Raw genomic sequence first — 25436 nt, 5'->3', positions numbered from 1 at the left:
GAGAGTATGGGCCATGATATGGACCATTGACCATGAGGTGCAGAGGTGCCCAAAGATGTACTTACCAAATGCAATGGATGTGTCATGATGATGGGAATGAGTGTTGCTGGTGGGGGAGAGGTGGGGTGGGGGTGGTGGGGTTGAATGGGACCTCATATATATATATTTTTTTAATGTAATATTATTACAAAGTCAATAAAAAAAAAACAATGCAAACCATGAACTCTATTGCAAATGATGGACTGTAGTTAACAGTACAATTAGAAGAATGTTCTTTTCTGAATTGTAACAAATGTACCAAGCTAATGCAAGGTGTGTTACTCAGGGTTCTCTAGGGAAACAGAATCAACAAGAGATACCTGGCTTGTGGCGCGTGCGCACCCCTTTTCTTCAGACTTTCCTTCGTAGGTTGCTGCTTTTGCGGGCCGCGGTGGTGGTGTCCTTACCTTCGCAATGGTGAAGCTGAGCAAAGAGGCCAAGCAGAGGCTGCAGCAGCTGTTCAAGGGCGGGCAGTTCGCCATCCGCTGGGGCTTCATCCCTCTCGTGATTTACCTGGGATTTAAGAGGGGTGCAGATCCTGGAATGCCTGAACCAACAGTTTTGAGCCTACTTTGGGGATGAAGGACTATTTGGTCATCTGGATTTGGAAGCAATCATGGACAGGAGAAACATGGAAGGTGTACATGCCGGCTGGGATAAGAAATGGGACCTGTTCAGACTTTCACCATTTGGGTGGCACAGGGCTCTTAACAGATGCATCTGAGGCTGAGTGGAATCTCTCCTGAATTGTTTATGATAGACTATATAAAAATAAATGTTTTTAACAGTGAAAAAAAAAAAAAAAAAAAAAAAAGAGATACCTGTCCATAGTATGCGATTCTATAAGAGTCTCTCATGCAGCCATGGGGAGGCACAAGTCCAGGTTCCGCAGGCAGGCTGCAACCAGGGGCTCCAGTGAAAGTCCAGTGAAGGTTCTTGAGGTCTGGGAGATGGTGGCTGTCAAAAGACGAGCTGGGAAATTCTCTCTCAATGCTAGATCACTTTCCCTTTTAAGGAATTCAACTGATTGGGTTAAGTGTCACTCATTGCTGATGGCAATCTCCCTGACTGATGTAATTATAACCAGCTAACTATGATTTACCACTGCAGTAAAGTCAATAGTGACTAAAGTCCATAAATGCCCTTGCATTACAGTTAGCCCAGTGCTTGCTTGACCAAACAGCTGGGCACAATTACCTGGCAGAGATGACACAACAGCCTAACCATCACACAAGGTGTTACTAATAGGGTATTATACAGGAACTTGTATTTTATGCATGATTTTTCTGTAAACCTACAACTTCTTTAATGAAATAAAAAAGAGTTGTGTTGTGTGAAATGTCAGCTTGAAAACAGTTTCTGATATTGTTTTGGTAACATAAGTACATACGGAATGCAGGATGTGCCTTTGTTAAGGAAAGAGTAATTTTTTTTCCCTTACAGTAAATGGACTGGTTTTTGCAGTAGGAGAAACAGGGCCAAACCTGAATGGATATAGAAGGTTGTAGAAGGTTTCTGAAAAGGCATTTTATTTGTTGTGGAAAAGATTGGCTAAGATTTGATAGGTTTATAAGATTTAAGAATTTTCTTATCAGACAGTATCTTCAGGAAAAACCAGAATTTGGTTTTCTCACTGTTAAAATGACATGGTTTTTTTGAATTATTGTTGCCCTCATAGTGAAAGTCTATAAAAGGTCTCAAAGGTCTTTTTTTTTTTTTTTTAAACCATCTGAGTAATCTGCCTGGAAGGCAGAGATTCTGTATCTTATCAGATTCTGTGCCTTATCTTGAGCTTATTATCCTTTATTGTTTTAGAGAAAAAGTCCTTTCACTTTCAAAAGAAGTCTTGTTGGATTTTTAAAAATATACATTAAAAATTTTTTTTCTCTCTCTTTTTTTAAATGTTACATTAAAAAAAAATATGAGGTTCCAGTATACCCCCCACCCCCCCCCACCCCACTCCTTCCACATCAACACCCCCCCCACCACCACTACGGCACACTCACTGCACTTGGTGAAGACACCCCAGAGCACTGCCGCACCACATGGATAACAGTCCACATTGTACTTTACACTCTCCCCCAGTCCACCCAGTGGGTTATGGCAGGATATAAATGTCCAGCATCTGTCCCTGCAGTATCATTTAGGACAACTCCAAGTCCCAAAAATGCCCCCACATCACACCTCTTCTTCCCTTTGCCTTCCCCAAACAACTACTATGGCCACTTTCTCCACATCAGTGCTACAATTTCTTCCATTGCTAGTCACTATAGTTTCATAGTAGAATATCAGTAAGTTCACTATAATCCATATTTTATTCCTCCATCCTGTGGATCCTAGGATGTTGATGTCCACTCCACCTCTGTGTCAAGAAGGGGCTTAGATTCCACTTGGGTGATGGATGCAATTCTCCTGCTTGCAGTTGTAGGCACTCTCTGTTCCCTGTCATGGTGGTTGACCATCTTCACCTCCCTGTTCGGTGGCCTGGGTAAGTGCAATGAACTAGAAGGTAGGAGTTGCAAGGCTGCTGAGGCTCAGGGCCCAGCTGGCACATGGACAGTCCAGAGATTCAAGTCTCCTGAGTATATACCAACCCTAGCGCCAAACACAGGTTCAGTAAAAGTGACGGAGGAGACATGTGTAGAAAGGTCACATCTGAGTCCAACTCCATCATACTCAGGAACACAATTTCAAAGTAGGACCAACTGACATGGCACTGAGTTCCAGAGCCATTTGCCATGACCATAGAACCTGTGGGTCTCCATATCCCTCAGGACAACCAGTACCTGGAGTTGTATCTACTTTGACTGTCTCTGGGATCCTGCTGAGGTATTTCAAAGTAGGACCAACTGACATGGCACTGAATTCCAGAGCCATTTGCCATGACCATAGAACCTGTGGGTTTCCATATCCCTCAGGACAACCAGTACCTGGAGTTGTATCTACTTTGACTGTCTCTGGGATCCTGCTGAGGTGTGAGTAAGCATGACCCCTTTGATGACCTCCTGACTTTTTTTGAAGACTCTTAGGTATATAAACTCATTTGTTCTTATCATTTCCCCCTTTTATTCAAGGTCAAAAAGCAGTTTTTAACATATGTTTTTAACATATGATCCTACATGTAGGCTGAGATATTCTGCTGGTCCGAGTTGACCCTTTTATCCAAGGTCTTTTTCTAGTTACTTGGTAGTAACTTGGTAGTTGCTTGGTAGTAATCCCTCAGCACCAGGGAGGCTCAGCCCTAGGAGTCATGTCCCACACTGGGGGGAAGGTAATACATTTACATGCTGAGTCTGGCTTAGAGAGTGGCCACATTTGAGCAACATGGAGGTTCTAGAGGTAAGTCTCAGGCACCCTGCAGTTCTAGGCTTAGTTCATATTTCAGGCACACAGGCTCATAAGCATAAGTCATCAGTATCAAGGGCTCATCGTTGGACCATCCTTCTTTGTTGGTCTTTGCCATTGCACTTGGGGGATTGTTGCTGTTCCATTGGGGAATATGATAGAGCTCCCCTGGCTAGGAACTCAGCACTCCCTCAGTTGTCTTTTGTAACTGTAACTACTATGAAAATACCCAGCATATATCTAAACATTTTTATATAACCTACATACATGTTCTGGAGAACTCCCTCCCAACCATGTGCCCCCCATCAATAGCACCCCACACCAGCGTTCCTCCCCTGCCATAATTGAACCTCTCTGTGATCCAAAACTTCTTCAAAAATGAAGCCTAATACATTGCCAAATTCAATTAATAAGAAAATGAAATATTTTGTTTACAATTAATAAATAAAATTTAGTAGGCCCAACATGGATTGGCTAGTGCTAAGCCCCATACCAACAAAACCAAAAAAGAAATCAATCAACTCAAGCAAGTTTCTATTTCTTATAAATACCCAACTTGTCCAGAAGATCAGATGTAACCAGAGCCAGATCTTTATCAAGTATCACTCACTAACTTCCTCATTTCTAAGCAAACACCTGTACCAATAAAATTCTCTTCCAATATACTTGCTTATTGTGCCTATAAAAATCTGTTCCTTTCTTTGTCCAGAGGAAATCCTCTCTACCTCACAGCTATTGGAGTCTTCCCAAGCATGAATGAATTCAATTGAACCTTCTGTGATCTAACCAAATTTTGCTCAAATTTTTATTTAGCATATTCATGTTAACTCATCTATTTACTTTCAAAAATCTTTTATCGTCACTTTAGTTAAGTAGGGAACAAAATATTCCTTCACAGTGACTCCTGATCCTGTTTAACAAAATGTACGACCTGGCAACTTCTGACATTTCACCTCCCCACAATCAAACCCTGAATGACATCTTCTTGGTCTCAATCTCAAACTCTCTTTGGGATTTTTTAGAGGGCCAAAGGATTTGTTCTTTCACCCTGTTAAAATAAAGAGATGCTAAAAATAGGTTTATCTGATTTGTTAAGAGTTACGTGGCAAGTGTTCTCAAATTAAAAAGGATTTTCTAACATTCTGTTGGTGAAATATCTATGGGTAAAATATTATTAATCTAAGCACTTCAGACATTGTATAAAATTGTTAGAGATTTCTGAATATCCGCAACTGTCCATGAGATGTCCTAGGGCTGATTTGCCTGATATTAGGCAGTGGTAATATTATTGGTCATAATTTCAGTGATGCTTAAAATAATGTTTAATGAACTCTCATCGGATGGTCCACTTTTGTAAAACAGCAATAAATTAACAGTGGTCATTTTAAGTCTTTTGTCATCTACAGAGAGTATTTATCCTGATGCTTCCTTGAAAACACTTGCAGTCAGCTACAGGCTAGAATATTCCATATTCCACAGAAAGGACTGTCTCAGGGGTCCTGGAAGGGGCTCTGCCAGGTACCCTGGGGCACTTGCTTCTAATGAATTGCTTACAGAACTTTGAGACCACACCACCGGATCAATTCTTGTGAAGAACCTGCTGTGTTTATGAGATTGCTAATTTAAATAGAGCAGAACAACAATTATAGGGGTGAATAAAGTGATGAAAATGGTAACAGGGGAGTGGATGTGGCTTGAGCAGTTGATTTTATGACCATGAAGGAGCTTTCTTTGGGATTATCTTTGATCAAAAGGAAGGTGGTTGTAGAGAAATGTTGTGTTTCAATAGAAAACTCCAGCACACTCCATTGGGTCCTTTGTCAGATTCTGCTCCTGCTCATTGCCTGAGCTATTTTGCATCCCCTTTGTGAACTGCAGATAACTGCATGGCTTTGTTATCTTCCCATAAACTGGACTGGATCATGTGATCTTGCATATATTGTCTACCCCAAATGCCCCTCAAAAAGCTAACGTAGCATCTTTTGTACAATGGGCCTCTTGCTGACAAAAGGGCGGTAATACCCCAAATCCCTTGACCAAGCATAATGCAGGGTTCGACTCCTCCATGCACACCATCTGCCTTCCCTAGGAACATGTGACCTGAGTGAGCAGTTATTAATACATCTAAGGCTGTGAAACAGAGCTTTAACTCCACCCTAAATGTTCTCCAGCCCCTCCTCTAAAACAGACGGGCTCTAGATACCCTGACTGCCCACGTGCAATGTTGTGGGCACGTGTTTATGTTATATCTGGCACAGTGATAAAATACCTGAATATTTCAAAGGAGCAAGCTAAAGTGCTTCACAGTGTCAATCAGGCTCAAACGTTTCAGTGGACAGACCTCTTCCTTGACCTAGGTTCTTAGTCCAATGGACTATAACAATAAACTAACACTTTGGACTCATGCTTTTAATTGGGGTTATCAGTCTATGTTTTTATTTCTTGTACAAACTGTGTTTCTTGATTCTGTTCAAACTCCTTGTAGTCCTCAAAAGAGATGGTTGCTCTTAAGGTAGGTAATCAAAAAAGAAAAGGAAATGGTAATGGGTCTGTCTCCAATGGCTCAAGACTAAAAATAAAAATAACAGACATCCAAAATCCACTCGACCGAGTAAGGAACCTGACTCCAAGGGTCTTCTTAAATTTTAATAAATATTATTGTTTTTCCCCAAGGGTCTCAAATGTAATTGAACGGCCACCCAATGAACCTCACTGCAATCAAGAAAGGAAACAAAGACAAAAAATGAAAATTAAAATGGAACAAAACAAGTGTCCATTCTACTTGATGGCCTGAAAAGAAATCATCGGTAGTGACTGGAATGCTTTGTTCCAGTCTCCAATAAGATCCCTAGAAAACTTACCAGGAGGCGACACTGTTCAGTAAAATAAAATGGCTGACTTCAACTCCTATACTCTGATTTTTGGACTTACCCCACTCAGCTAACATGGAGTTGAAGAATGTCAACCACCACACCATGGAGCCTAGAGTGCCTACAACTGAAAGCAGGAGGATTGCATCCAGTATCCATGTGGAATCTAAGCCCCCTCTTGACATAGATGTGCAATGGACACAACCAGTCCAAGGTCCACAGAGAAAATGTGGCATTGGTGTGGGAAAAGTGGCCATGGTGGCTGCTGCTGGGTGCGGGGAATGGGAGGAAGAGATGAGATGTGGAGGCGTTTTTGGGATTTGGAGTTATCCTGGGTGGTGCTTCACGGACAATTACGGGACATTGTAGATTCCCCCAGGGCCCCCTGGACGGAACGTGGGAGAATGTGGGCTATGATGTGGACCATTAACTATGAGGTGCAGCGATGCCCAGAGATGTACTTACCAAATGCAATGGATGTGTCATGATGATGGGAGAGAGTGTTGCTGTGGGGAGAGTGGGGGGTGGGGGCGGTGGGGTTGAATGGGACTTCATATTTTTTGAATGTAATATTTTTTAAAAAATGAATAAAAATTAAAAAAAACAAAAAAACAAAACAACAATAAAATAAAATGGCCATCTCATAGGGGGTTGCTGGGAGGGTCCTTCTTTCTGAGAAGGGCTTTTCTAGAACACCATCACAATTGGCATGCAGGGGTTTTCCAAGAAAATGACCCACACTAAACAGGGCTGCTCATAAGCAACACTGGCTGATAAGCCAGTTTCGGTCCAGTAGGAATAGTTTAACAGAATGGCAAGCATACCATACTAATCCCCGTATATCTGCTACCCAATTTGTAAGACCTCCCCTATGGAAAATGGGAATTTAATGCCAGTCAATCAAAACATTTCCACATTAGCTTTAAAAAAGATTTACCTACATCTGAGAAAGGTTTCTAAAGAATGCTCTAAGAAAGGGCAGGTTGGTGGGGTGGGGCAGGCCTTTCTCCCTTTGAGTGTGTATATATATATATATATATATATATATTTGATTTGTACTTACCCTTCAACATATGCACAGGTGTGCAAGATATACTAGAAAGATCTTGCACTTATCAGTTTTAAAACAGGCATCACATATCACCGTACATCCCAATGTATCCTTCAATGTATCTGCCATTTTTATGTTCCATTTTATTTCGTTCCCATCAAATCATTTATAATTCACAAGCTCAAAGAACCTAAATGTACTTGTGCATCCGGAGGGTGGTGTGCCCCCCAAGGCTGGGCGCTCCCCGAGGCTGGGGGCCCTTCCTGCATTGCCATAGTCCTCAGGGACAGCTGGTGACTGCCGCAGGGGTGCAGGGTGTGTGTGTGTGCACGCACACGCGCGCGCGGCGCAGGGAGGGGAGAGAGAAACCAGCACTACCAGCCTACATACACAACCCGAATAAGAAGAACCCTCCATTTATTTCCCTGCATTATTTTCCTTAGTATACTTGATAGCCCTGTAGAGCACAGAATGTATCAGTCAGGATTCAAATGGAGAAACAGTGTTGAGATTTGTTGCAGGGCTTTGACTTTTGCCATGGTCAGGGGTGGCTGCGCAAGTCCGAAATCCACAGGATGGAGGAATAAAATATGGATGAGAGTGGACTTACTGATATTCTACTGTGGAACTATCGTGACTAGTAATGGAAGAAATTGTAGCATTGATGAGGAGAAAGTGGCCACGTAGTTGCTGAGGGCAGGGAGAAGGAAGAAGAGATGTGATGTGGGGCATTTTTGGGACTTGAGGTTGTCCTAAATGATATTGCAGGGAGAGATACAGGACATTTTATATCCTGCCATAATCCACTGAATGTACTGGGGGAGAGTGTAAATTACAATGTAAACTATAATCCATGTGGAGCAGCAGTTCTCCAAAATGTAATCACCAAATGCAATGAATGTGCCACACTGATGAAAGAGGTTGTTGATGTGGGAGGAGTGGGGTAAGGGGGGTGTGGAGTATATGGGAATCTCTTATATTTTTTTAATATAACATAAAAAAAGGGGGGATCGTAAAAACAAAAACAAAACAAAACAAAACAAAATCCAGAGGGCAGCTCTTCAGGAAGGGCAGCTGGGGCTCTCGGGCTGGAGCTGCTGTCCATGGGCAGGATTTCTTCTGCCTTTAAAGCCTCCTAACTCAGTGAATCCTCCCAGATTATCTGAGATCATCTGCTTACTTTAAAACCAACTGATGGTAGAGGCTCCTCGTGTCCATTAAATGCCTCTATCCCTAGATGGTGTCTAACGGGGCACCATCACCCAGCCACATTGACACAAAACATTGAGGACCACACGTTGCCAGTGCTGAACAAACACTGAGGGTGTTACTTTCCATTTTTTTCTTTTCAAATGAAAAACAAAACAAAACAAAACACACCCATGCATAGAAGAGAACAAACCATATGTGTACAACCTGATAAACTGTTGTCAAACAAACTCTTGCAATCACAGCCAAGGTCCACAAAGAGAACGGCGCAGCTCCTGAAGTCCTCCCTGAGCAGAGAGCCCCTCCAGCCCCTTCTGCCCAGGCAATCACCGTCTCTCCTCTTCTGAAATCCATGCCCTGCTTCTTCTCCATCTTCCTCTTCATTAGGAATCCTGGACAGTAGACGCCAATCTTGCTTTGTTTTTGTGCTTTAAGTAAATGGAACCAACCAGGATGTACTTGTGCCTTTCTTCTTTCACCCAATATCATGTTGTTAAACCTTTCCTATGTGCTGTACATATTTATCAATTGTTCATTTCTGCTACATGTGTGCTGTATATTATCTCATCATATGACTGGATCCCATTTTCTTTATCCAGCCTGTGACTCAGGGATGGGACTGCTTTATTTCCAGCTATGGGCTGTAGTAAATATTACTAGTGAAATATTTTTTACACAGATCTTGCTATAGATAAGTTCACATTTCTGGCTGGTATCTACCCAGAACTGGAATGGATGCGTTGTGAGTTAAAGCTATTGCCAATTTTTCCAGATAGTGTCCATTTTCCAAAGGGGCTGAGCCAGCCAACTCTCCTACCAGCATCACAAGTGCTATACCTCATCCCAGCCAACGTTTGGTTTTGCCAGACTTTAAAATTTTTCCTTAACTCTTGTTGCCAGTGGTTCTTGGCTGCACCGCAAGAAGGAATTCAAAGACGTGCCAGGTTAATGGGACAAGTAAAGGGGTTTATTGAGAAACAAGAGAAAAGGAGAGTACACACTCCAGCTGTGAGTGTGGGCAATGTGCGGGTGTGGGCGTGCTCCGGGGGAGATGTGGGCTGGGGCCGGGGCCTTTTTAGGGCTGCCCTTGCCTCCCGCCCCTTCCCCATAGTTAGGAGGGAGCTTAGTTAGCTGTTGTTCTGCCTTCTTATTGGTTTATACTATAGACCACTGTTCGCATTTAGGGAGCCAATGGGTGGGCCTTCTGTCTGAAATGATCTGGGGCTTTTTGAGCCTGGGGGTTTCCAATGGGACCTTGTGACCAGGTTTTTGGTGTGATGGTCAAGGCCCTGTTCCTGCCCAGGCTGCCCTCCCTCAGGGGTTTCCGGCAGGGTCTCGCGGCCGTGCTCCTTGCTGGGTCTCAGCTGTGATGGTTTCGGCTCAGTCCCTCCTTTCCTCTACTAACCCGTCTCACTGCAGCCCAGACTGTATAAAGCACCACAAGACAAAAAAGATAGAGTTGAAGAGAAAAATGGGGAGGAGCCTTAAACCCCACAAACTTCTTGAGGCTATCTAAGGATTGATAAACAGCTCCAATGTGCTCACATCAGTCATTGCGTCTGAAACTCCAGTTTCACATACTTGGCTTTTCCATGTGCATCCAGCAGAGAACCCCTGCATTGGTCGGTGTTGAGGGTACCGCACCCCTGCAAGATGTTCATAATACGGGAGCCCTATTTTCTGCATCAGTTTTCTGCAAACTTATAACTTCTCTAATAAAAAAACATCATGTTAAAAAAAAAGGAAGGCTGCGGAACCTCAGAGCCCTGGGCAGCCCAACTTTGCCCTCTGCCCGACGTGAGGCACTCTCTCCACACTATTTTGTAGAGAAGTTGATGCCTGAAGTCCAAAGAGCCAGGGAGTGAAGGGAGGCAAACCTTAGCATCTCCTAAGCACCTCCCCTTTCCTGCATGCTTGCTACATGCCTCACCCACCTTTGAGCATTTAAGACTCACTCTCACATGTCAAGCAGCACATATTCACACATATTTACAGAACAGCCATTGTTGGAGGCACAAGAGAAACCACCACCATTGAAATCAAGTCTCTGCCCTCAGGGGAGGTCACATTCCAGTCCAAGAGACTGACAGATACATAAACAGGGTACATACTAGAAGTCCCTTCCTGGGAAGTTCCCCATAAATCCCTTCCTCCCTGCTCCTCCCTGATAAATACAACTATAAACCCTAGAAACAACCAAAGGACAGCTCTGGAAGGTGGTGAGAAGGGGGCGAATCATATGGGACCCCAGGACTGGAAGACTGACACAGTGGCCATGTGGCATAGTTCCCCCAGCCAAGAAGAGGGGCACCTGCCTCCCCCCCACCCCATGTTTCCTGACTCCTGCCCTAGCAAGAGAAGGCAGCCCGGGCAGCTCACTCCTTCCTGGGATTATACGGGAGCCTATGTCCATGAAAAACAATGGCCAGTGGGGCAAGCAGCCAGGGGAAGGGCTCAGCCTGGGTGGGGAAGCATTCTCTATTCCCCAAAGACAGGCAGATCCTGCCACAGGTGTCTGACCGGCTGGCCGGGATTGGTCCCCATGGGATGGAGAGTCCCATTCCCCCTTGCGAGACATGGGGACAGTCAGAAGGAACTGGCCAGTAGGAAGGGCTCTGTGCTCAGGGTCCCGGCCTGATACACTGGGGGCGCTGATGGGCCCTGGGCACAGTAACATGCAGCCAGGGAAGCCCCTCTGTCCCTGCAGGCTGGGATGGCCCTCTCCCCACTGAGATAAACCTGTAGGCACTGCCTGGGAAACTCCATCAGCAGCTATCAGCCTGTGCACTGCAGCACCAGATAACACTGCAAATTCAGTCGTCGCTGGACTCGCAGACAACAGAAGGAGGCCAGGACCTGGGTGTTCAGCCTGAACAGCGTGAGGGCCAGCTGAAAGTGAAGAAAATGTAAATGAGACCCAGAGCTCCAGGCAGCAGGGGCAAAACGTCCAGGATACACTTGAAAATCACCTGTCATTCCAAGAAGCAGGAAGTTCACAACTGAGAAAAAAAGATAACCAGCCATAATTCTGAAGCTGAAATTATTTGACAAGGAATTCAAAGCAGCTTTCCTAAAAATGTTTCAACAATAAAGAATTCCCTTGAAAGAAATGAAATAAAGAATAGAAAATTTTAGCAAGAAACTGAAGTTTTAAAAAAGAAACAAATGAGTGTTATATTAATGAAAAATATATTAAAGAAATTTAAAAACTTAGATGACGGTATAATAGTAGAGAGAGATGTCAGAGGATAGAATCAGCAAACTTGAGGACAAATCAATAGAATTCATCATTCTGAACAACAGAGAGAAAAATAAGCTGGAGAAAAAGGACAGAGTCTAAAGAACTTGTGGGACAATGACAAAAGATCTAGAATTCATATTCCCAGAGGTCCATAAGGAAAGAAGAAAGAAAACAGGTTTTTATTTGACAAAACACACAAACCTGTCTTTTGAAATTGGATCAATGTCAAGTAGGATAAACCAAATAAATCCTTGCCAAGACATATAAACTTGTTAACACTATAGTGAAAGGGAAACAAGTCTTGAAAGCAGTAAGAAGGAAATGACATGTTAGCTACAAGTGAACACCTATTTGAATGACTGAATTTCTCATTAAACCATGGAGGCCAAAGAAAGTGACACAGCTTTTTTTTCCATTGCTGAAAGAAAAGAACTGCCAAATGTAAGTTCTTCATTAGGTGAAACAATCCTTCAGGAATGAAGGGGAAATAAAGACATTTTCAGAAAAAGGAAAACTAAAAGAATTTGTTACTAGCAGACCTACACTATAAGATTGGCTAAAGGAAGTTCTTCAAACAGAAAGGAAAGGCTAAAAGAAAGAATCTTGGAATGTAAAAAAGGAAGAAAGAGCCACAGGAAGAGCACAAATATGGGTACATAGACTTTTCTATTCTTTATGCAAATTAATAAATCATATTTGATGATCAAAATAACAGTTGTAATACCATCTGATACTCAAGACAATGTTATTTAAAAATGGAGAAGTTAAAGGGACATAAACAGAAGTATGATTTCTACACTTGGTGACTGTGATGTCACATATGAATATCATAATACCAAAAAATGGGGAATCTAAAGGGATATAAACAGAAGTATGATTTCTATACTCAGTAGACTGTGATGTCATATATGTATATCATAATACCCAAAGGAACCATTATGAAAATTATGCAAAGACATATATTCAAAAACATAAATAAGTCAAGGTGGAATCCCCCTGAAAAATGTTCAGGTAACTCACAGGAAAGAAAGAAAAACAGAAGACTGAGAAACAAAAAACAAAAAATAAAATGATAGATTAAACATTAAAATATCAAAGGTGAAGTTACCCCTAAATGTAAATGGCCTAAATATACCAATCAAAATGTAGAGATTATCAGAATGGACTAAAAAAAAAAACAAACAAAACCAATTGAAAAACTACTACCCAACTACATGATGTTTAAAAGAAATTCACCTTCAATTCAGCACAGGAGTAGATTGAAAGAAAAAGGGTATATATATATATATATAAAGGATAAACCATGCAAACATTAATAGCAAAGCATGAGTGGTTATTGTAATATCTGATAAGGAAGGCTTTAGCCTTTAGAGGAAATAAAATTACTAGAGACAAAAATAGACATTACATAATGTTAAAAATTCAGTCCAGCAGGATGATATAATGATCTTAAATGTGTAAACACCAAACAACAGAGTGTGAAAATACTTGAAGCAAATACTGATAGAGCTGAAAGAAGAAATAGACAAATCTATGAGTATAGCTGGGCACTTCAACATCCCCTTCTCAGAGACATGATAGAACTAGACTGAGAGCGTGCAAGGATGTAGAAGATCTGAACAACCATAATCAATCAGCAGGATCTAATGGACACATCTAGAACGTGCCATTCATCAATAGCACACGACACACTTTTTTTTGAGTGCTTATGGAATGTGCACTAAGATGGACTATATCCTGGGCCATAAAACCAACCTCAACAAATTTCAAAGAATTAAAACCATACAGAGCATGTTCTTTGAATATAATAAAATCAGATTAACTCAATAACAGAAAGGCAGCAGTTAAGTTTCTAAACATATGGAAACTAAATAACATACCTTTAAATAACCTATGCATCAAAGAGGAAGTGTCAAAGGAAATAAAAAATACATACATGTGAAGAAAAATGAAAATATATCAAAATATGTGGGATGCAGATAAAGCACTACCACAAGGAAAATTTCTAGCACTAGTGCTTACATTAGAAATGAGGAAAAGTCTTATTCAATAATCTAAGTTCCTAACTCAAGAAACTAGAAAATAAAGGGCAAAATAATCTCAGAGCAACAAATATAATGATCAGAGAGAGCAGAAGCCAATAAAACTGAAGATAGGAAAATAGAGAAAATTAATGAAACAAAATGCTGATGCTTCAAAAAAATCAAAATTGATAAACCTCTAGTAAGACCGACAATAATAAAAAGAGAGAAGACTCAAATCACCAATAAAAGAATGAAATTGGGGACCTTGAAACCAATGCTGTAGCCAATGAAAAGAAAATTAGGAAATATTATGGATAATATGCTCATAAATTTGACAATTTAGAAGAAATGGACCAATTCCTTGAAAACCACAAACTACCAAAACTCCATCAATATGAAATAGACAACCTAAGAAGTCCTATAACCATTAATACAATTGAATCCATAAATTAAAAAAGCTCCTGAAACATGGTATATGAGTATATCTCAATAAATCTGCTTTAAAAAAAAAAAAAAAAGCTCCTGAAAAAGAAATCCCCAGGCCCAAATGGTTTCACTGAAGAATTCCACCAAACATTTAAAGAAGAATTAATGCTAATTATTCATAATCTCTTCCAGAAAAAGGAAGAGGAGGGAACTCATTTTATTTAAGGGAGGGAAACTACCCAACTCATTTTATGAAGGTATTAGTACCCTAATATCAAAACCAGACAAAGTCAGTACAGAGAAAACAAATTATAGACCCATCTTCTAAAGAACATAGCAACTTTTGGAACAAAACATAGGAGAAAATTCTTGGAATCCAGGACCAGGCAAAGAATTCTTAGACTTGACCCTAAAGGCATGATTCAGAAAAAGAAAACGGATCTAATGACCTCATCAAAAAGCATTTTGCTCTGTGAAAGTGCATATAAAAAGGATGAAGACAAACTAAAGACAGGGAGAAAATATTTGCAAACTACATATCCAAAAAAGAACTCATCTCTAGAATACATAAAGTACTCTTAATTTCAACAATGAAAATAAATCCAATTAGAAAATGGGTAAAAGACATGAACAGAACATTTCCCTAAAGATTCTATACAAAAACATTCAATATCATTAGCTTTCAGGGAAAGGCAATTTAAAACCACACTGAGAGATCACTACACACCTCTCAGACTAGATACAATAAAAAATAGTGACAATAGGAAATGTTGCTGAGGATGTGGAGAAAACCGAACCACTGATACATTGCTGGTGGAATGTAAAATAGCACAGGCACTCGAGAATCGATTGGCAGGGTCTTGTACAGCTAACCCTTAATTTGCCCTCCAACCCAGCAATTGTATTTTCTGGGGGTGTTGAATGGTTATGCAAGGTGAGTGAGAGTTGGAGGGAAACGGCGATTTCAGAAGAACCTCCCAATTATCACACAGTCCTCCCAGCCATCGTGCAGAATGGGCACGAACCCACTTGACAGATGCTGTGCAGAAGCACCAGGCTTAAGTGACCACCCTGGCCCAGGTTTGTCCCTTGATTTAGGATTCCTAGGTTGGACAGAGGGCAGAGGCCCTGCGCTTTCATTCTCAGACCTGCATTCTGGGAATGCCTGCATTCTGACAGTGCCACTTCTCCTACCCATTAGCACCGAAAGGGCAAGGAAGGGCCGGCTGTTGGCATCCACCTGGCTCCTGGAAGAGAGCTAGAAACGTTTTATGGGAATGTGTTCTTGTTCATGCCTTTTCTGTAAACAGGACACTGACTGGGGCAATCTCTGCACTTTTTTTCTCCAAGGTCAAATGTTTCTTGGGCAAGCCCCAATCGTGTAGAAATCTTCAATTCCTTGGGTTTCAAGCTGTTAGTTGGGAAAGAGGGTCACCGTGGCTAAGGCTGAGCTCCAGCTCCTCTGGGGCTCCAGCCTGGACACGGGGAGGGCTAGGACCTTTTCTCACTTGCCCTTGAGCCCAAAGAGGGGAACCTCTGGGAGCTGAAAGATGCATTCCTGGGTAAGCAGAGGTTAAACAGCACTGCGAGGGGCAGAAAGGTACCTGCCACCCACGTGAGCAGGCTCGGGGTTTTCTACTCCCTTCTAAGTCAATAACCATAAAATGCTGGTAGTGACCTAGTACACTGGTTTCATGACTGTGGCAGTTTGAGATTATTTATGAACCCCCGAAAAGAGATATTAGTATGTTTGTAAACCAGTCTGTTCCTCTGGGCATGAAACCCTTTGACTGATTTAAATCCAAAGGCTTTATGTTTACTTGGTTCAATTACGATTAGGGTTTTGATTCAACCATGTCATTAGGGCGTGCAGCCTTGGTGGGCTATAGAAATGGATGCTCGATTAAGGAGACAGAACAAGATACCCAGAGGAAGGGAGATCCATAGACACAGAGGAGGATCGGCCTGCCTCGGGAAGAGAAACAAGCCATTCGCCTGATAGTTTATAGCTGACCCTATGAAGAGACCAGAGTAGCTGAGCCCTGCACCAGCCTACAGCTGAGATCTGAAGAAGCTGGGCCCACAGAGCCTTAGGGAGGAGCAAGGCTGAACGCTCGCAACATGGCCGCCATCTTGCTCAACACGTGGCAGCAGACTTCAGTGAGGAAGTACCTCTTATGGTACCTTGAGTTGGACTCTTTAGAGCCTTGTAACTGTAAGCTTTTACCCCACATAAACACCCCTTATAAAAGCCAACACATTTCTGGTATTCTGCACCATCACTCCTTGGCTGACTAATGCAATGACCTAAGTACTTACAGGTCCTGCCAGCTGTTTGAAAAACATTCTCTTTGGCCATTTCTATCTTCTGGGTGATGTTCTAGAAACCTCGTTTTGGGGGATTTCTGCCTGCTCTGTGAGTTGTGTTCTGGAAAGCTGCGGCTGCCTTTGGGATAAAAGGGAGGAGCAACCGATGCAGGAAAACAGAGTGGGGCTGAGGTAGAGGAGAAGAAACCTCAGCTAATACCCCAAAATAGTATCAGCTACATATGCCCTTTGGGGAGGCCACAAGTAGCCTGCAATGACGGACAGGAGTGGGATACCAGTGTTGGGGGGCACTTGAGCTTCCCAGAGGCACCCTCAGCCGCCCGGAAGCCCCCTCCTCGGGCCTGCACAGCCCTCCTCTGAAGGAGAGAGCAAACCGCCTTGGTCCCTTCCCTGCTTTTCAGCCTTCTGGCCGCTGCCGCTGGAGGGGGGCCGCGTCGGGGCTGGGCGTGCTGGCTGCTGGCAAACGGATGCCAGTGTTTTTCAGGGCTTCAGGGAGTCTGTGTCCACTCCGTCCTAGCCACAAGGCTTTAACTTTCCGGAAAAAAGTCTTTGGCCTTTTTTCCTTTTCCTGTTCACCGGCTGCCTCTTGATGATGAAGGAACACGCGCCTCAGTTTCCAGGAGGCCACACCCGCCGCTGTCAACCTCCACAGAGACTCTCCCTCCTGGGGAGCAGACACTGGACGGGTTCTGCTGCCCACGCCCTCTGCGCCCCCTGCCAGAGTTGCCCAGGGAAGCCAGGAGCGGCCAAAGCTGGAGAGCGCGCGCCGCAGCAGCGCTTCCTGGGCAGCGCGGGCTGGTGGGGGCCCAGGCGCGCGGGTCTGGTCTGAGGCACAGCTCCGCAGTCTCAGCTGAGGACTGCCCCTGAGTCCCGCTCTCTGCCTCCATTTGCCTAGCCAGTTTGAGGCGAGTGTCTCCGGGGACCAGGAAGGCCCCCAAAAACACCACAAAGGGGAAACTGAGGCTCACAGCCACCCGGGGAACAGTCGGCGGGCACGGCCCACACTGCTGACCACCAGTCCAGAGCTCATCCCCTGAGGACACAGTACTTGTTCTAGCGCCGACCTCCCCACCGACCCGGGGACCCCAAGACTTTTGGGCTGGTCCGTGCCTCTGAGCCAAGTCTCAGGGCGGAGAATCCGGGCCACCTGTCCGGGCGTGGCTGGAGGGTGGGGGCTGCCCAGGAAAGCGAAGGGTGCGGCGGGGCGTGTCCGGCAGGGGCGGCCCCGACGACGTGCTCGGAGTCACTCCGGCCAAGGCCAGGGAGCTGGGCCGTGACCCCGGGGCGTAGACCGGGCGGGGCGCGCCTGCCGCCTGGAGCAGAACGCACGCCGCTGGCGACCTCATTTAAGCCTCCGGGCCTGGCAGCGCTCTCCCCACGCTGCGGGCCAGCCAGCCTCCCTGGGACCGCGGTGGCCGCAGCCCGCGGTGCAAAGGGTCTGACGCGTGCCTGCGCGGGGCGCTGCGGCCGGGACCTACCGGTGAGTGCGCGCCGCCAGGCACCTCGGAGGCGTGCGAGTCGGCTTCCGCTGGTCGGGCCGGGCTTGGCACTGCGCTCGCTCGTCGCCGGCTTTGGCCGCGTTCCTAGCCTGCGTGGGAGGCGACCAGGGCTCGGGAGGAGCGCGGCAGTTAGCTGGGAAGGAAGTGCAGCGGCGGGGCCCGGGAGGGCGCGCGGGGAGCGAGGATTGGGGCCCGGGAGGATGCGCTGAGAGCGGGATTGGGAAGGGCGCGCGGGGAGCGGGGATTTGGGCCCGGGAGGGCGCGTTGAGAGCGGGGATTGGAGCCCGGGAGGATGCGCTGAGAGCGGGATCGGGGAGGGTGCGCGGGGAGCGGGGATTTGGACCCGGGAGGGTGCGCTGGGAGCGGGGATTTGGACCCGGGAGGGTGCGCTGGGAGCGGGATCGGGGAGGGCGCGCGGGGAGCGGGGACTGGGGCTCGGGAGGGCGCGCGGGGAGCGGGGACTGGGGCTCGGGGAGGGCGCGCGGGAGGCGGGGTCCTGGAGACCCTGCTCCCCTGGGCCGCGGCCAGCCTCCCTCTCGGGTGCCCTGGGCCGGCGGCGCGCAGCCGGATGTCTCCGCGTCCGGGTGAGGATCCCAGCTGGCGGCGGTGACGACAGCGTGGAGGCGAGCGTGAAGCGCAGGATGCCGGCGGCTCAGCGCCGGGGAAGGCGCAGCGGCGCCTAGGTAGTCCCACGCCGCCTGGGAAGGGGAGGGCGTGGACCCCTTGAACTGCGCTGGGCGCCCGCGAAGGAATTGGGAAGACTTGATGGAGAGGGCGACGGAGGTGGGCGTCCTGCTCCGCTGGGAGAGGGAGTAAAGTTACAGTTTGGAGAATGATTGTACTCACGCCTTCAGACAACTAGACTTCAGTGTACGGTAATGTCAACATTTAATAAAACGTGCCGCGTAAAATATTGACCTCAGGTAGCCTGGCAGCTCAAAAGCGACATTTTGCAGTCGTGTTATAGCACAGAAATGTTTATTTGCATGGGGGGTTGGGTCCTCTCACGATTCTTTTTTAATTTTAATTTTTAAAGTAAACTTGGTTTTCACTGCGAAAAATAAAATGACAGAGAAAAGGCAGCTTAGCAAAGTATGGAAGCATTCCCTTAAAACATTCTGCCTTCCCGCTGCAGGGACCGACCTCCTCCCTTGTTCCCCTCCGGAGAAGTTTCAGAGAAGTACTGTCTGCAATCCAAGTAGAAAGGGTCAGGTCCAAGGGCGCGTGGAGGCGGCGTTCGGACCTCTCGGCTCCTTCTCCCGCTCCGCTCCCCCCTTGCTCGCCTTCTGGGTCTTTGTTTCCTTTCTCGCCGGCCTCTCGCCTCTGCTGGCCTCTTGACTCACCTTTGCGCCCTGCTGGTAAGGCTCCTCTCAGTCGTTTGCGGAATCCTGACTTTAAAGAAAATCTGTGTAACTTCCTTAAGGAGGAAGAGTGTCCTAATGTGGTTTGTTGGGGGGGCTGGGTGTTTAGGTTCTTGGCCAGGTTTAAGGACACCGCCTGGGGTAGGCAGACAGGGAAAGGGCTGATGGAGACTCAGGAAAAAGCAAAGCGAGAGTAGACACCGGAGTGAGTGCGGGCGAGATGCCAGGCGCCCGGGAGCCGCGGGCGGGGGCCTTGGAGGGCTGGCCTTGCCTCCTGCACACACACACCCCCCACCCCCCACCCCGTATTAAGGAGGGAGCTGAGCTAGTGGCTGCGCGGCTTCCTCTTGGTTTATACTGTAGACCGCTCAGGCTGCACCTACCTGTCAGCTTTGGGGCGGGGGGTGGGGGGCTGGGGGGGGGGGTGGCTTTCAGTTTGAGACGATCCGGGGCTTTTTGAGCCTGGGGGTTTCAAACGGGACCTCGTGACCAGGTTCCTGGCGGGCTTGTAGCTGCGGGCTGCCCTTCCGCAGGGGGCTCCGTGCCCCCCACGCGGTCTAGGCGCAGTTCTGACCAGCTGCCTCAGGTTTCTCCACCCCCTGTAGGTGTCACACCCTTCACCTTGTGAGAACGGTGGCTATTTGGTCCCAGCCTCCTTCCTTCTCAGCTCTTCTTCCATTATTATTATTATTATTTTCTTTTTCCTAGGCCAAATTGGTCTTCTCGGCTGATTCATTACAGACTCTAATTTGGCACAGATTTTATGGGCCAAACACAAGTTATAGTCTTAGTTTCAGTCTTTTCAATACTGGTGGGTGGGTGTTACCATGTTTAATTAAAAAGGATAAAACCCATCTTCATACTGGCTTTTTTGTCAAAGTGGATTTTTTAATGTCTTTCCTGATCCTAAAATCAAGCTCATTGTAAATACATATATGTCTATTCATATATATGGATATTTATGTGTGTGTATACTAGAAAGTAAAACTTCTTTGAGTTCTTCCTATTCCCTAAAGATAAAAAATTAAAGTCCCATTCCCCACCCTCCACTATTTGCTTTTGAACTCTAGTTGTTAAAACATAAACATTTACATAAAAGCTATATACACAAGTAACTTCTCTGTATGATTTAAGTCTGAGTCTGATGAGCTAAAACTAGAAAGCTACACTTTTTTTATCCTAAGAAATTGCACATGGAAGAGAATTTTATGGTCGCCTAGTTTTTGGCAGCCACTTGGCGGGCCCCAGGTGCTCCCAGCAAACACTCCTTCCCTGGCAGGCCAAACCTCCAGGCCAGTTGCATCAGCAAAACCCTTGCACCTATGGCGGAGAACACTGAGTCTGGGAGAGGTGAAATACGGCTGGTCTTTGAGAAATAGGAATTCTCCTTCCTTGGGGTGGAATTCGAGGAATTCAAGAGTGTCTTTATAAAATGTTGGAAGAAATGTTTGCGAAATTTGATATTGTTGCCGCTTCCCTGGGCACCTGGGGCAAAATTCAGGTGCTGAGGAGTTGATGTGGGGAAGCAGTCAGCCCTCCAGGAGCGCTCTCTCTCTCGGACCAAGGGGCTTGAACACGATCAAAACCTCGATTTGAATGTCCCATCATTTCTCTCATTGGATAGTATTTTTTTTTTAAGATTTATTTATTTTTATTTATTCCCCCCCCCCCTTGCTGCTTGCTTGCTGTCTGCTTTCTGTGTCCAGTCGCTGTGCGTTCTTCTGTGTGTGCTTGTCTCCCTTTGTTGTGTCATCTTGCTGCACCAGCTCTCCATGGCATAGGCTGTCAGCTCTCGGCGGGTGTGGGCCAGCCTGCCTCCACAATGAGGCCTGGGACATGAACCCAGGGCCTCCCGCATGGTAGACGGGAGCCCAATCCATTGAGCCACAGCTGTGTCGGTTAGATAGTGTTTTTGAGAGTTTGGCTGGATTCTGTGCTGCCTGCCCTCTCCCTTTCATTGCTCCTCTTTGCCCTTCGTCCTGGGCTCCCCTTACCTGTTGATTCCTGCCTGGTCCCCCCTGCCTGGGTTTCCCGCCTCCTGCCTCATCTCACGCCCTGGCTTCACTTCCCACCCTGGCTTCACTTCCCACCCGCTCTTACCGTGGCCCTGACCAGCCCCGCGGCAGGGACCTGGCCGCCCCAAGAGGCACCCAGCCTTCGCCCCCTGCATCCCTGCTTGTCCTTCCCTCTTGTCCCAGCTAGAAACAGCGGCATCCCAACTCCCTCTCCCTCACGCCTCCTTCTTCAGGTGTTGCCTCCTGAACCCCAAAGGCACCCCACCTCGCTGGTCTTAGCCTTTCTGTCCTCCTCAAACTCTGTCAACTCTGGCGTCCCTCTTGATTCTGCTTTCCTAGCTGCTCTAGAATCGTGGTTCCAAAATGAAAATCTCTGACCATCACCCCTGCCTACGATGTTCCACGGTCCCCAGTCGCCTATAGAATGACACTCAGGCTTTCTGCCGTGATGCCAGCCTCCTGCCGCTTCCCCACGCTGAGCCAAGCTATTTAGCTGTCTAGCCTGGCCTCCTGGCCTGTTTGTGCTGGTATTTCTGTGTCCAGTGCCCTTCTCTCTCCACACCTTTTTCTGGCCAATGGTTAGTGCTCTGTAAGAACCAGTCATCACCTCATCCAAGAAGGATGCCAGGTTTGCCTTTAATCTTTTCTGCTCTTTGCTTCGTGGCTGGATTGGAGAAATCTCCAGGTCCTATCTGCACCTTGTGCAGAGCTCTAACTTCTCAGGGTCTTGGGGCTCTCTCTTCTCTTCCCAGATCATACCTGTCTACAATAGGTAGATGCTTGAGTTTTGAGCAGGTGTACCTGGAGGATCTGGAGGAGAGCAACCTGCTGGTCTTGTTAATTTCTCAGGGTCTCTCTCAAGTTATTTAAATGATTGCTGTGTGAAATACAGCACTTGGAGACATTGTACGCTTACTATGAAGTATCTGTACTATGATTGGCTACTAAAACGATGCAGGACTTCTCCGATTTCACCCAGGTGTTGAAATAATAGCAGGGTGAGGTGGGAGAAGTTAAACCAAATCGGGCTCCTCCCGTGTGTGGACAGAGGATGCAATAGACTGTTTCCGCGCAGAGATGTGGCAATTGGCTTTTCTCTGCCCAGCAGGAGGAGGTGGGAGGTGGGAAGTTGCAATAGAGCCAGGGCCAGCTAGTGACCAGGCTGAAGGCCCTCTCCTCTCCCCCACTGCAAAAGGAACTGTGTCCCCTGAGGAAACAAACTAGAGATTATCTGTTGAAGAACTCATGTTTGGAAAGCACAGCAGTTTTAATTCAGAAAACATTTAAAAAGTAATTCCTAGAAATTATTTCCCCAGATTCTATGAATAACTTCTCCTAAATTAAAAAATGCAAATTTGAACTTGAATAAAACATAATGCCAGCAAGCCTCCATCTCTACCACTTGTAAAAACCAGGCCCCTTATCAAAGGCGTTTTCTTCCGTGGGTTAAAAAGGGCTACGTGAAGGCCTTCGGCCTGACCCCTTGAGCTGGATTGCCTGGAGCTGACCCCAGGGCCCTGAACTTCCTTGGCCTTCCCTTTTTTGTCACCAAAACCTAGTAGTCCACATTTTGTCCCATTATTAAAGGGAACTGCTACTCTCCATGGACCTCATTTCCTGACGCCTTTGAAGGTTGGAAGAAAGAATGTGGCTTTATTCATTTTTGCTGTTGTTACTTGGAAGCCCCTTTTGTGATTCAACCCAGCCCTATGTCCATAAATTGCTCTCCACTTGTTCTCACTCAGCCCTGGGGGGCCTTTGATAGAAGGGGGAGTACTTCCTCCCCACCCCACAACTCGCCTCTGGGAAGAGTGACCCCCACAACGCTTTCCAGTCTCTGTCCCAGCTGGCCCAAGGGGAACTAAATGGCCAGAGACTGGCCTTGGTTCCTTGCGTCCTCCCCTCTCTGTCCCCTTCGTCGGGCGGGTGGGATGGTCGGGCAATCCGTTCTCTAGGCCCTCTTTGCCGTGAGAGTGAAAAGTGGGGCTCTGGTGATCACCCCAGGACTCCAGCCCTGGGCCCTAGCATAGCCCCTAAGTGCTGCGCTGGGAACTTTCCAGGTAGAGTATTGCACCCTCCGACGCTGAATACACAGGCAGGAAACTGGGGGAGCAGCAGATCAAGAGAGTGGACAGGGGATACTTGGAGGAGGTGGAGAGGAAGGGTTAATCGCTCAGTGCCTGTCCTTGGCAGTGGGAGTCACCATTGCAGCTCCGCCAGGGGTGAGGTAGGCGGCTGAGAGCCCCAGGAAGGCGGAGCCCTGCCTCATCCTTCCCTTCTCATCGCCGTGTTGGCTCCCAGCCTCCAGGCTCCTTTCGCATCCCGTGTAGACACGTACCGGGTGCCAGCCGTGGGGTGTGTACTTGACCCTACTCCTTTAAGCACCCATGACCCTACCTTCAAAAGATAAATACTGGCAGCCTTTTGATACCATGGTGAAACTGCGAAATATGGAAAAGGAGGCAAAAAAAAAAGGATACAGGTTCATTATAGAAAACTGTAGAACTTAGAAAAGAATGAGCTAAAAGACAAAATTAGCCACAGTCCCACCACCAGAAGTCATCAGTTAGTTTCTGGGATTGGCCCCCATAAATGGTTTTGTAGGGATTTTAGAAATTGAGGTCTAATCAACATAGAATAAAATGTCCAGATCTGGGGAAAAAAAAACCCTCTTCAGCCAAGCGCCACTGAATTCAGCGGAAGTGGAGATGAGTAAGCCGGGGGAAGCCCACAGCGAGGAGGAGAGCATCCTGTGCCGGCGCAGCGGAGCAGCTCGCGAAGCTGTGACTCAGCAGGCAGGCCCTGTGGCCTGGGCTGCGAGGGGCGAGGGCCGCGCAGCAAGACGGCCCCGCAGCTGCCCCTGGCCGCCTGGGCGGCTGAGTCAGGGAAGACAAGCAGCCATGGCAGAGGGTTCGCCCTGATCCGCCAGGAGCAGACAGGGCGTTTCCCCAGGCACCTTCCGTGGCTGTCCTTCGGGTTTGGGCTCTCTCTGAGGAGGCTTCTGGGGGGGCAATGCGCATCCCCAGGTCCAGGACTCTGGGCAATCGTGGTGTGCGGCCTCGGACGCCTCTGCGCGAGCTCCCGGAGGTTCCACCCTCTCCCTCCAGGTTCTCTAAGGGAGAAAGTGGTGGCCTGGGGGGAAGGGGGAGAAGCTGCTCCAAGCTCTTACTGCTGCCCAGGGGAGCACTGCCAGGTGATGGGGGCAGGCGATTCCCAGAATCCTGGAGTGTGACCACAAGTTCCTTCTACCTCCTGACAGAAGAGAAGGCGGGGGCATAAGGAGGGCTTGGCCAGGAAGGCGGATCTGCAGTGAATGTATCCTCTCCGTGGCGGTGACTGGCATGGCTGGAGCCCCAGGGCCCGTCCAAGGGGCTGTGGGTGCTGCAGGGAGCCAGGAGTGGCTGTTTCCTGGGAGCTGGGCTGCCCCAAGAGCCCAGCAGTTCATGTAGATGCCTCAGTGGATGATGGCATAGAAGGTCCCAGATTAGCACCAGAATCCTAGGATTCTTCCATAAGGCATTATGGGGAAGCCCTGAGCTTACCCACCAACTCGCACCCCCTCTCCTCCACACCCACTCAGGGACAGGTCTCGTCCAGGCCGCTGCCCTCCTATAAATTGTCCTTGACCCTCTGCATAGCTTTAGCTCCCCCCGGAAATAGAGAGGGCCCTAGTTTGCTAAAGGCTGCTAATGCAACATACCATAATGGGAATTTATGATGTTAAAGCTTTAAGTTCTGAGGCTGTGAGTGTCCAGATCAAGGCCTTGTCAGAGATGCTGTCTCACAAAGGTGGGCTGCTGGCCATCCTGGACTCCTGCCACGTGGCAGGGCACAGCGGCGGCCGTCTCTGCCTTCCCCCAGGCTCGCTTTCTCTCTAGCTCAGCTGTGGGCGCTCTGGCACGTGGCTAGTCTCTCCGGCTTCGAGCTGCTCTGCGGATCCCAGCCTCTGGCCTCTCCCTCAGCCTCTTGGGGTTTCTCTGTCGTTCGGCCGCTGTAGGTGATCCTGGTGTCCTCTCTCACGTGGCAGG

The 25436-nt window shown here is 47.1% G+C and overlaps 2 protein-coding genes and 1 long non-coding RNA gene across 6 annotated transcripts in view; 1 reads left to right on the top strand and 2 right to left on the bottom strand.

The window, feature by feature from the left end:
- Window positions 1-390: 390 nt before the first annotated feature.
- LOC131278586 (uncharacterized) lies at window positions 391-23677 on the bottom strand. The gene is made up of 4 exons (XM_071215040.1): window positions 23612-23677; window positions 18012-18832; window positions 861-996; window positions 391-552 (listed from the first exon to the last, which is right to left on the bottom strand). The coding sequence occupies exons 1-4, from the start codon at window positions 23675-23677 to the stop codon at window positions 391-393; spliced, it is 1185 nt and encodes a 394-aa protein (XP_071071141.1).
- LOC111762167 (uncharacterized) lies at window positions 9460-10256 on the bottom strand. The gene is made up of 2 exons (XR_002795351.2): window positions 10060-10256; window positions 9460-9939 (listed from the first exon to the last, which is right to left on the bottom strand). It is a non-coding gene; the product is annotated as an uncharacterized lncRNA (long non-coding RNA).
- The window catches only part of UPP1 (uridine phosphorylase 1), a 39326-nt gene continuing 31744 nt past the window's right edge, over window positions 17855-25436 (top strand). The window contains exon 1 of one of the 4 annotated variants that reach the window (XM_004450206.5): window positions 17855-18013. The gene's annotated coding sequence lies outside the window, so the exon portion shown is untranslated. Of the gene's footprint in view, window positions 18014-18650; window positions 18716-18796; window positions 18908-19167; window positions 19391-25436 lie in introns of those variants that run through there. The other 3 variants (XM_071215048.1, XM_004450207.5, XM_023586336.3) reach the window with 3 other exon arrangements.

This window comes from Dasypus novemcinctus, chromosome 5 (genome assembly GCF_030445035.2).
Source record: "Dasypus novemcinctus isolate mDasNov1 chromosome 5, mDasNov1.1.hap2, whole genome shotgun sequence".
NCBI lineage: Eukaryota > Metazoa > Chordata > Mammalia > Cingulata > Dasypodidae > Dasypus > Dasypus novemcinctus.
This window is presented reverse-complemented; position numbering and strand designations above follow the sequence as displayed.

Coding starts and splice junctions, on each gene's coding strand:
- LOC131278586 (XM_071215040.1), bottom strand. CDS start 23,677: ATGAGGCAGGGCTCCGCCTTCCTGGGGCTCTCAGCCGCCTACCTCACC. Junction 18,833..23,611: donor CCCCTGGCGGAGCTGCAATG/GTGACTCCCACT, acceptor TCCCTCTCCCAG/CGGAGCAGGACGCCCACCTC. Junction 997..18,011: donor CTGGCGGCGCGCACTCACCG/GTAGGTCCCGGC, acceptor GTCTTTTGACAG/CCACCATCTCCCAGACCTCA.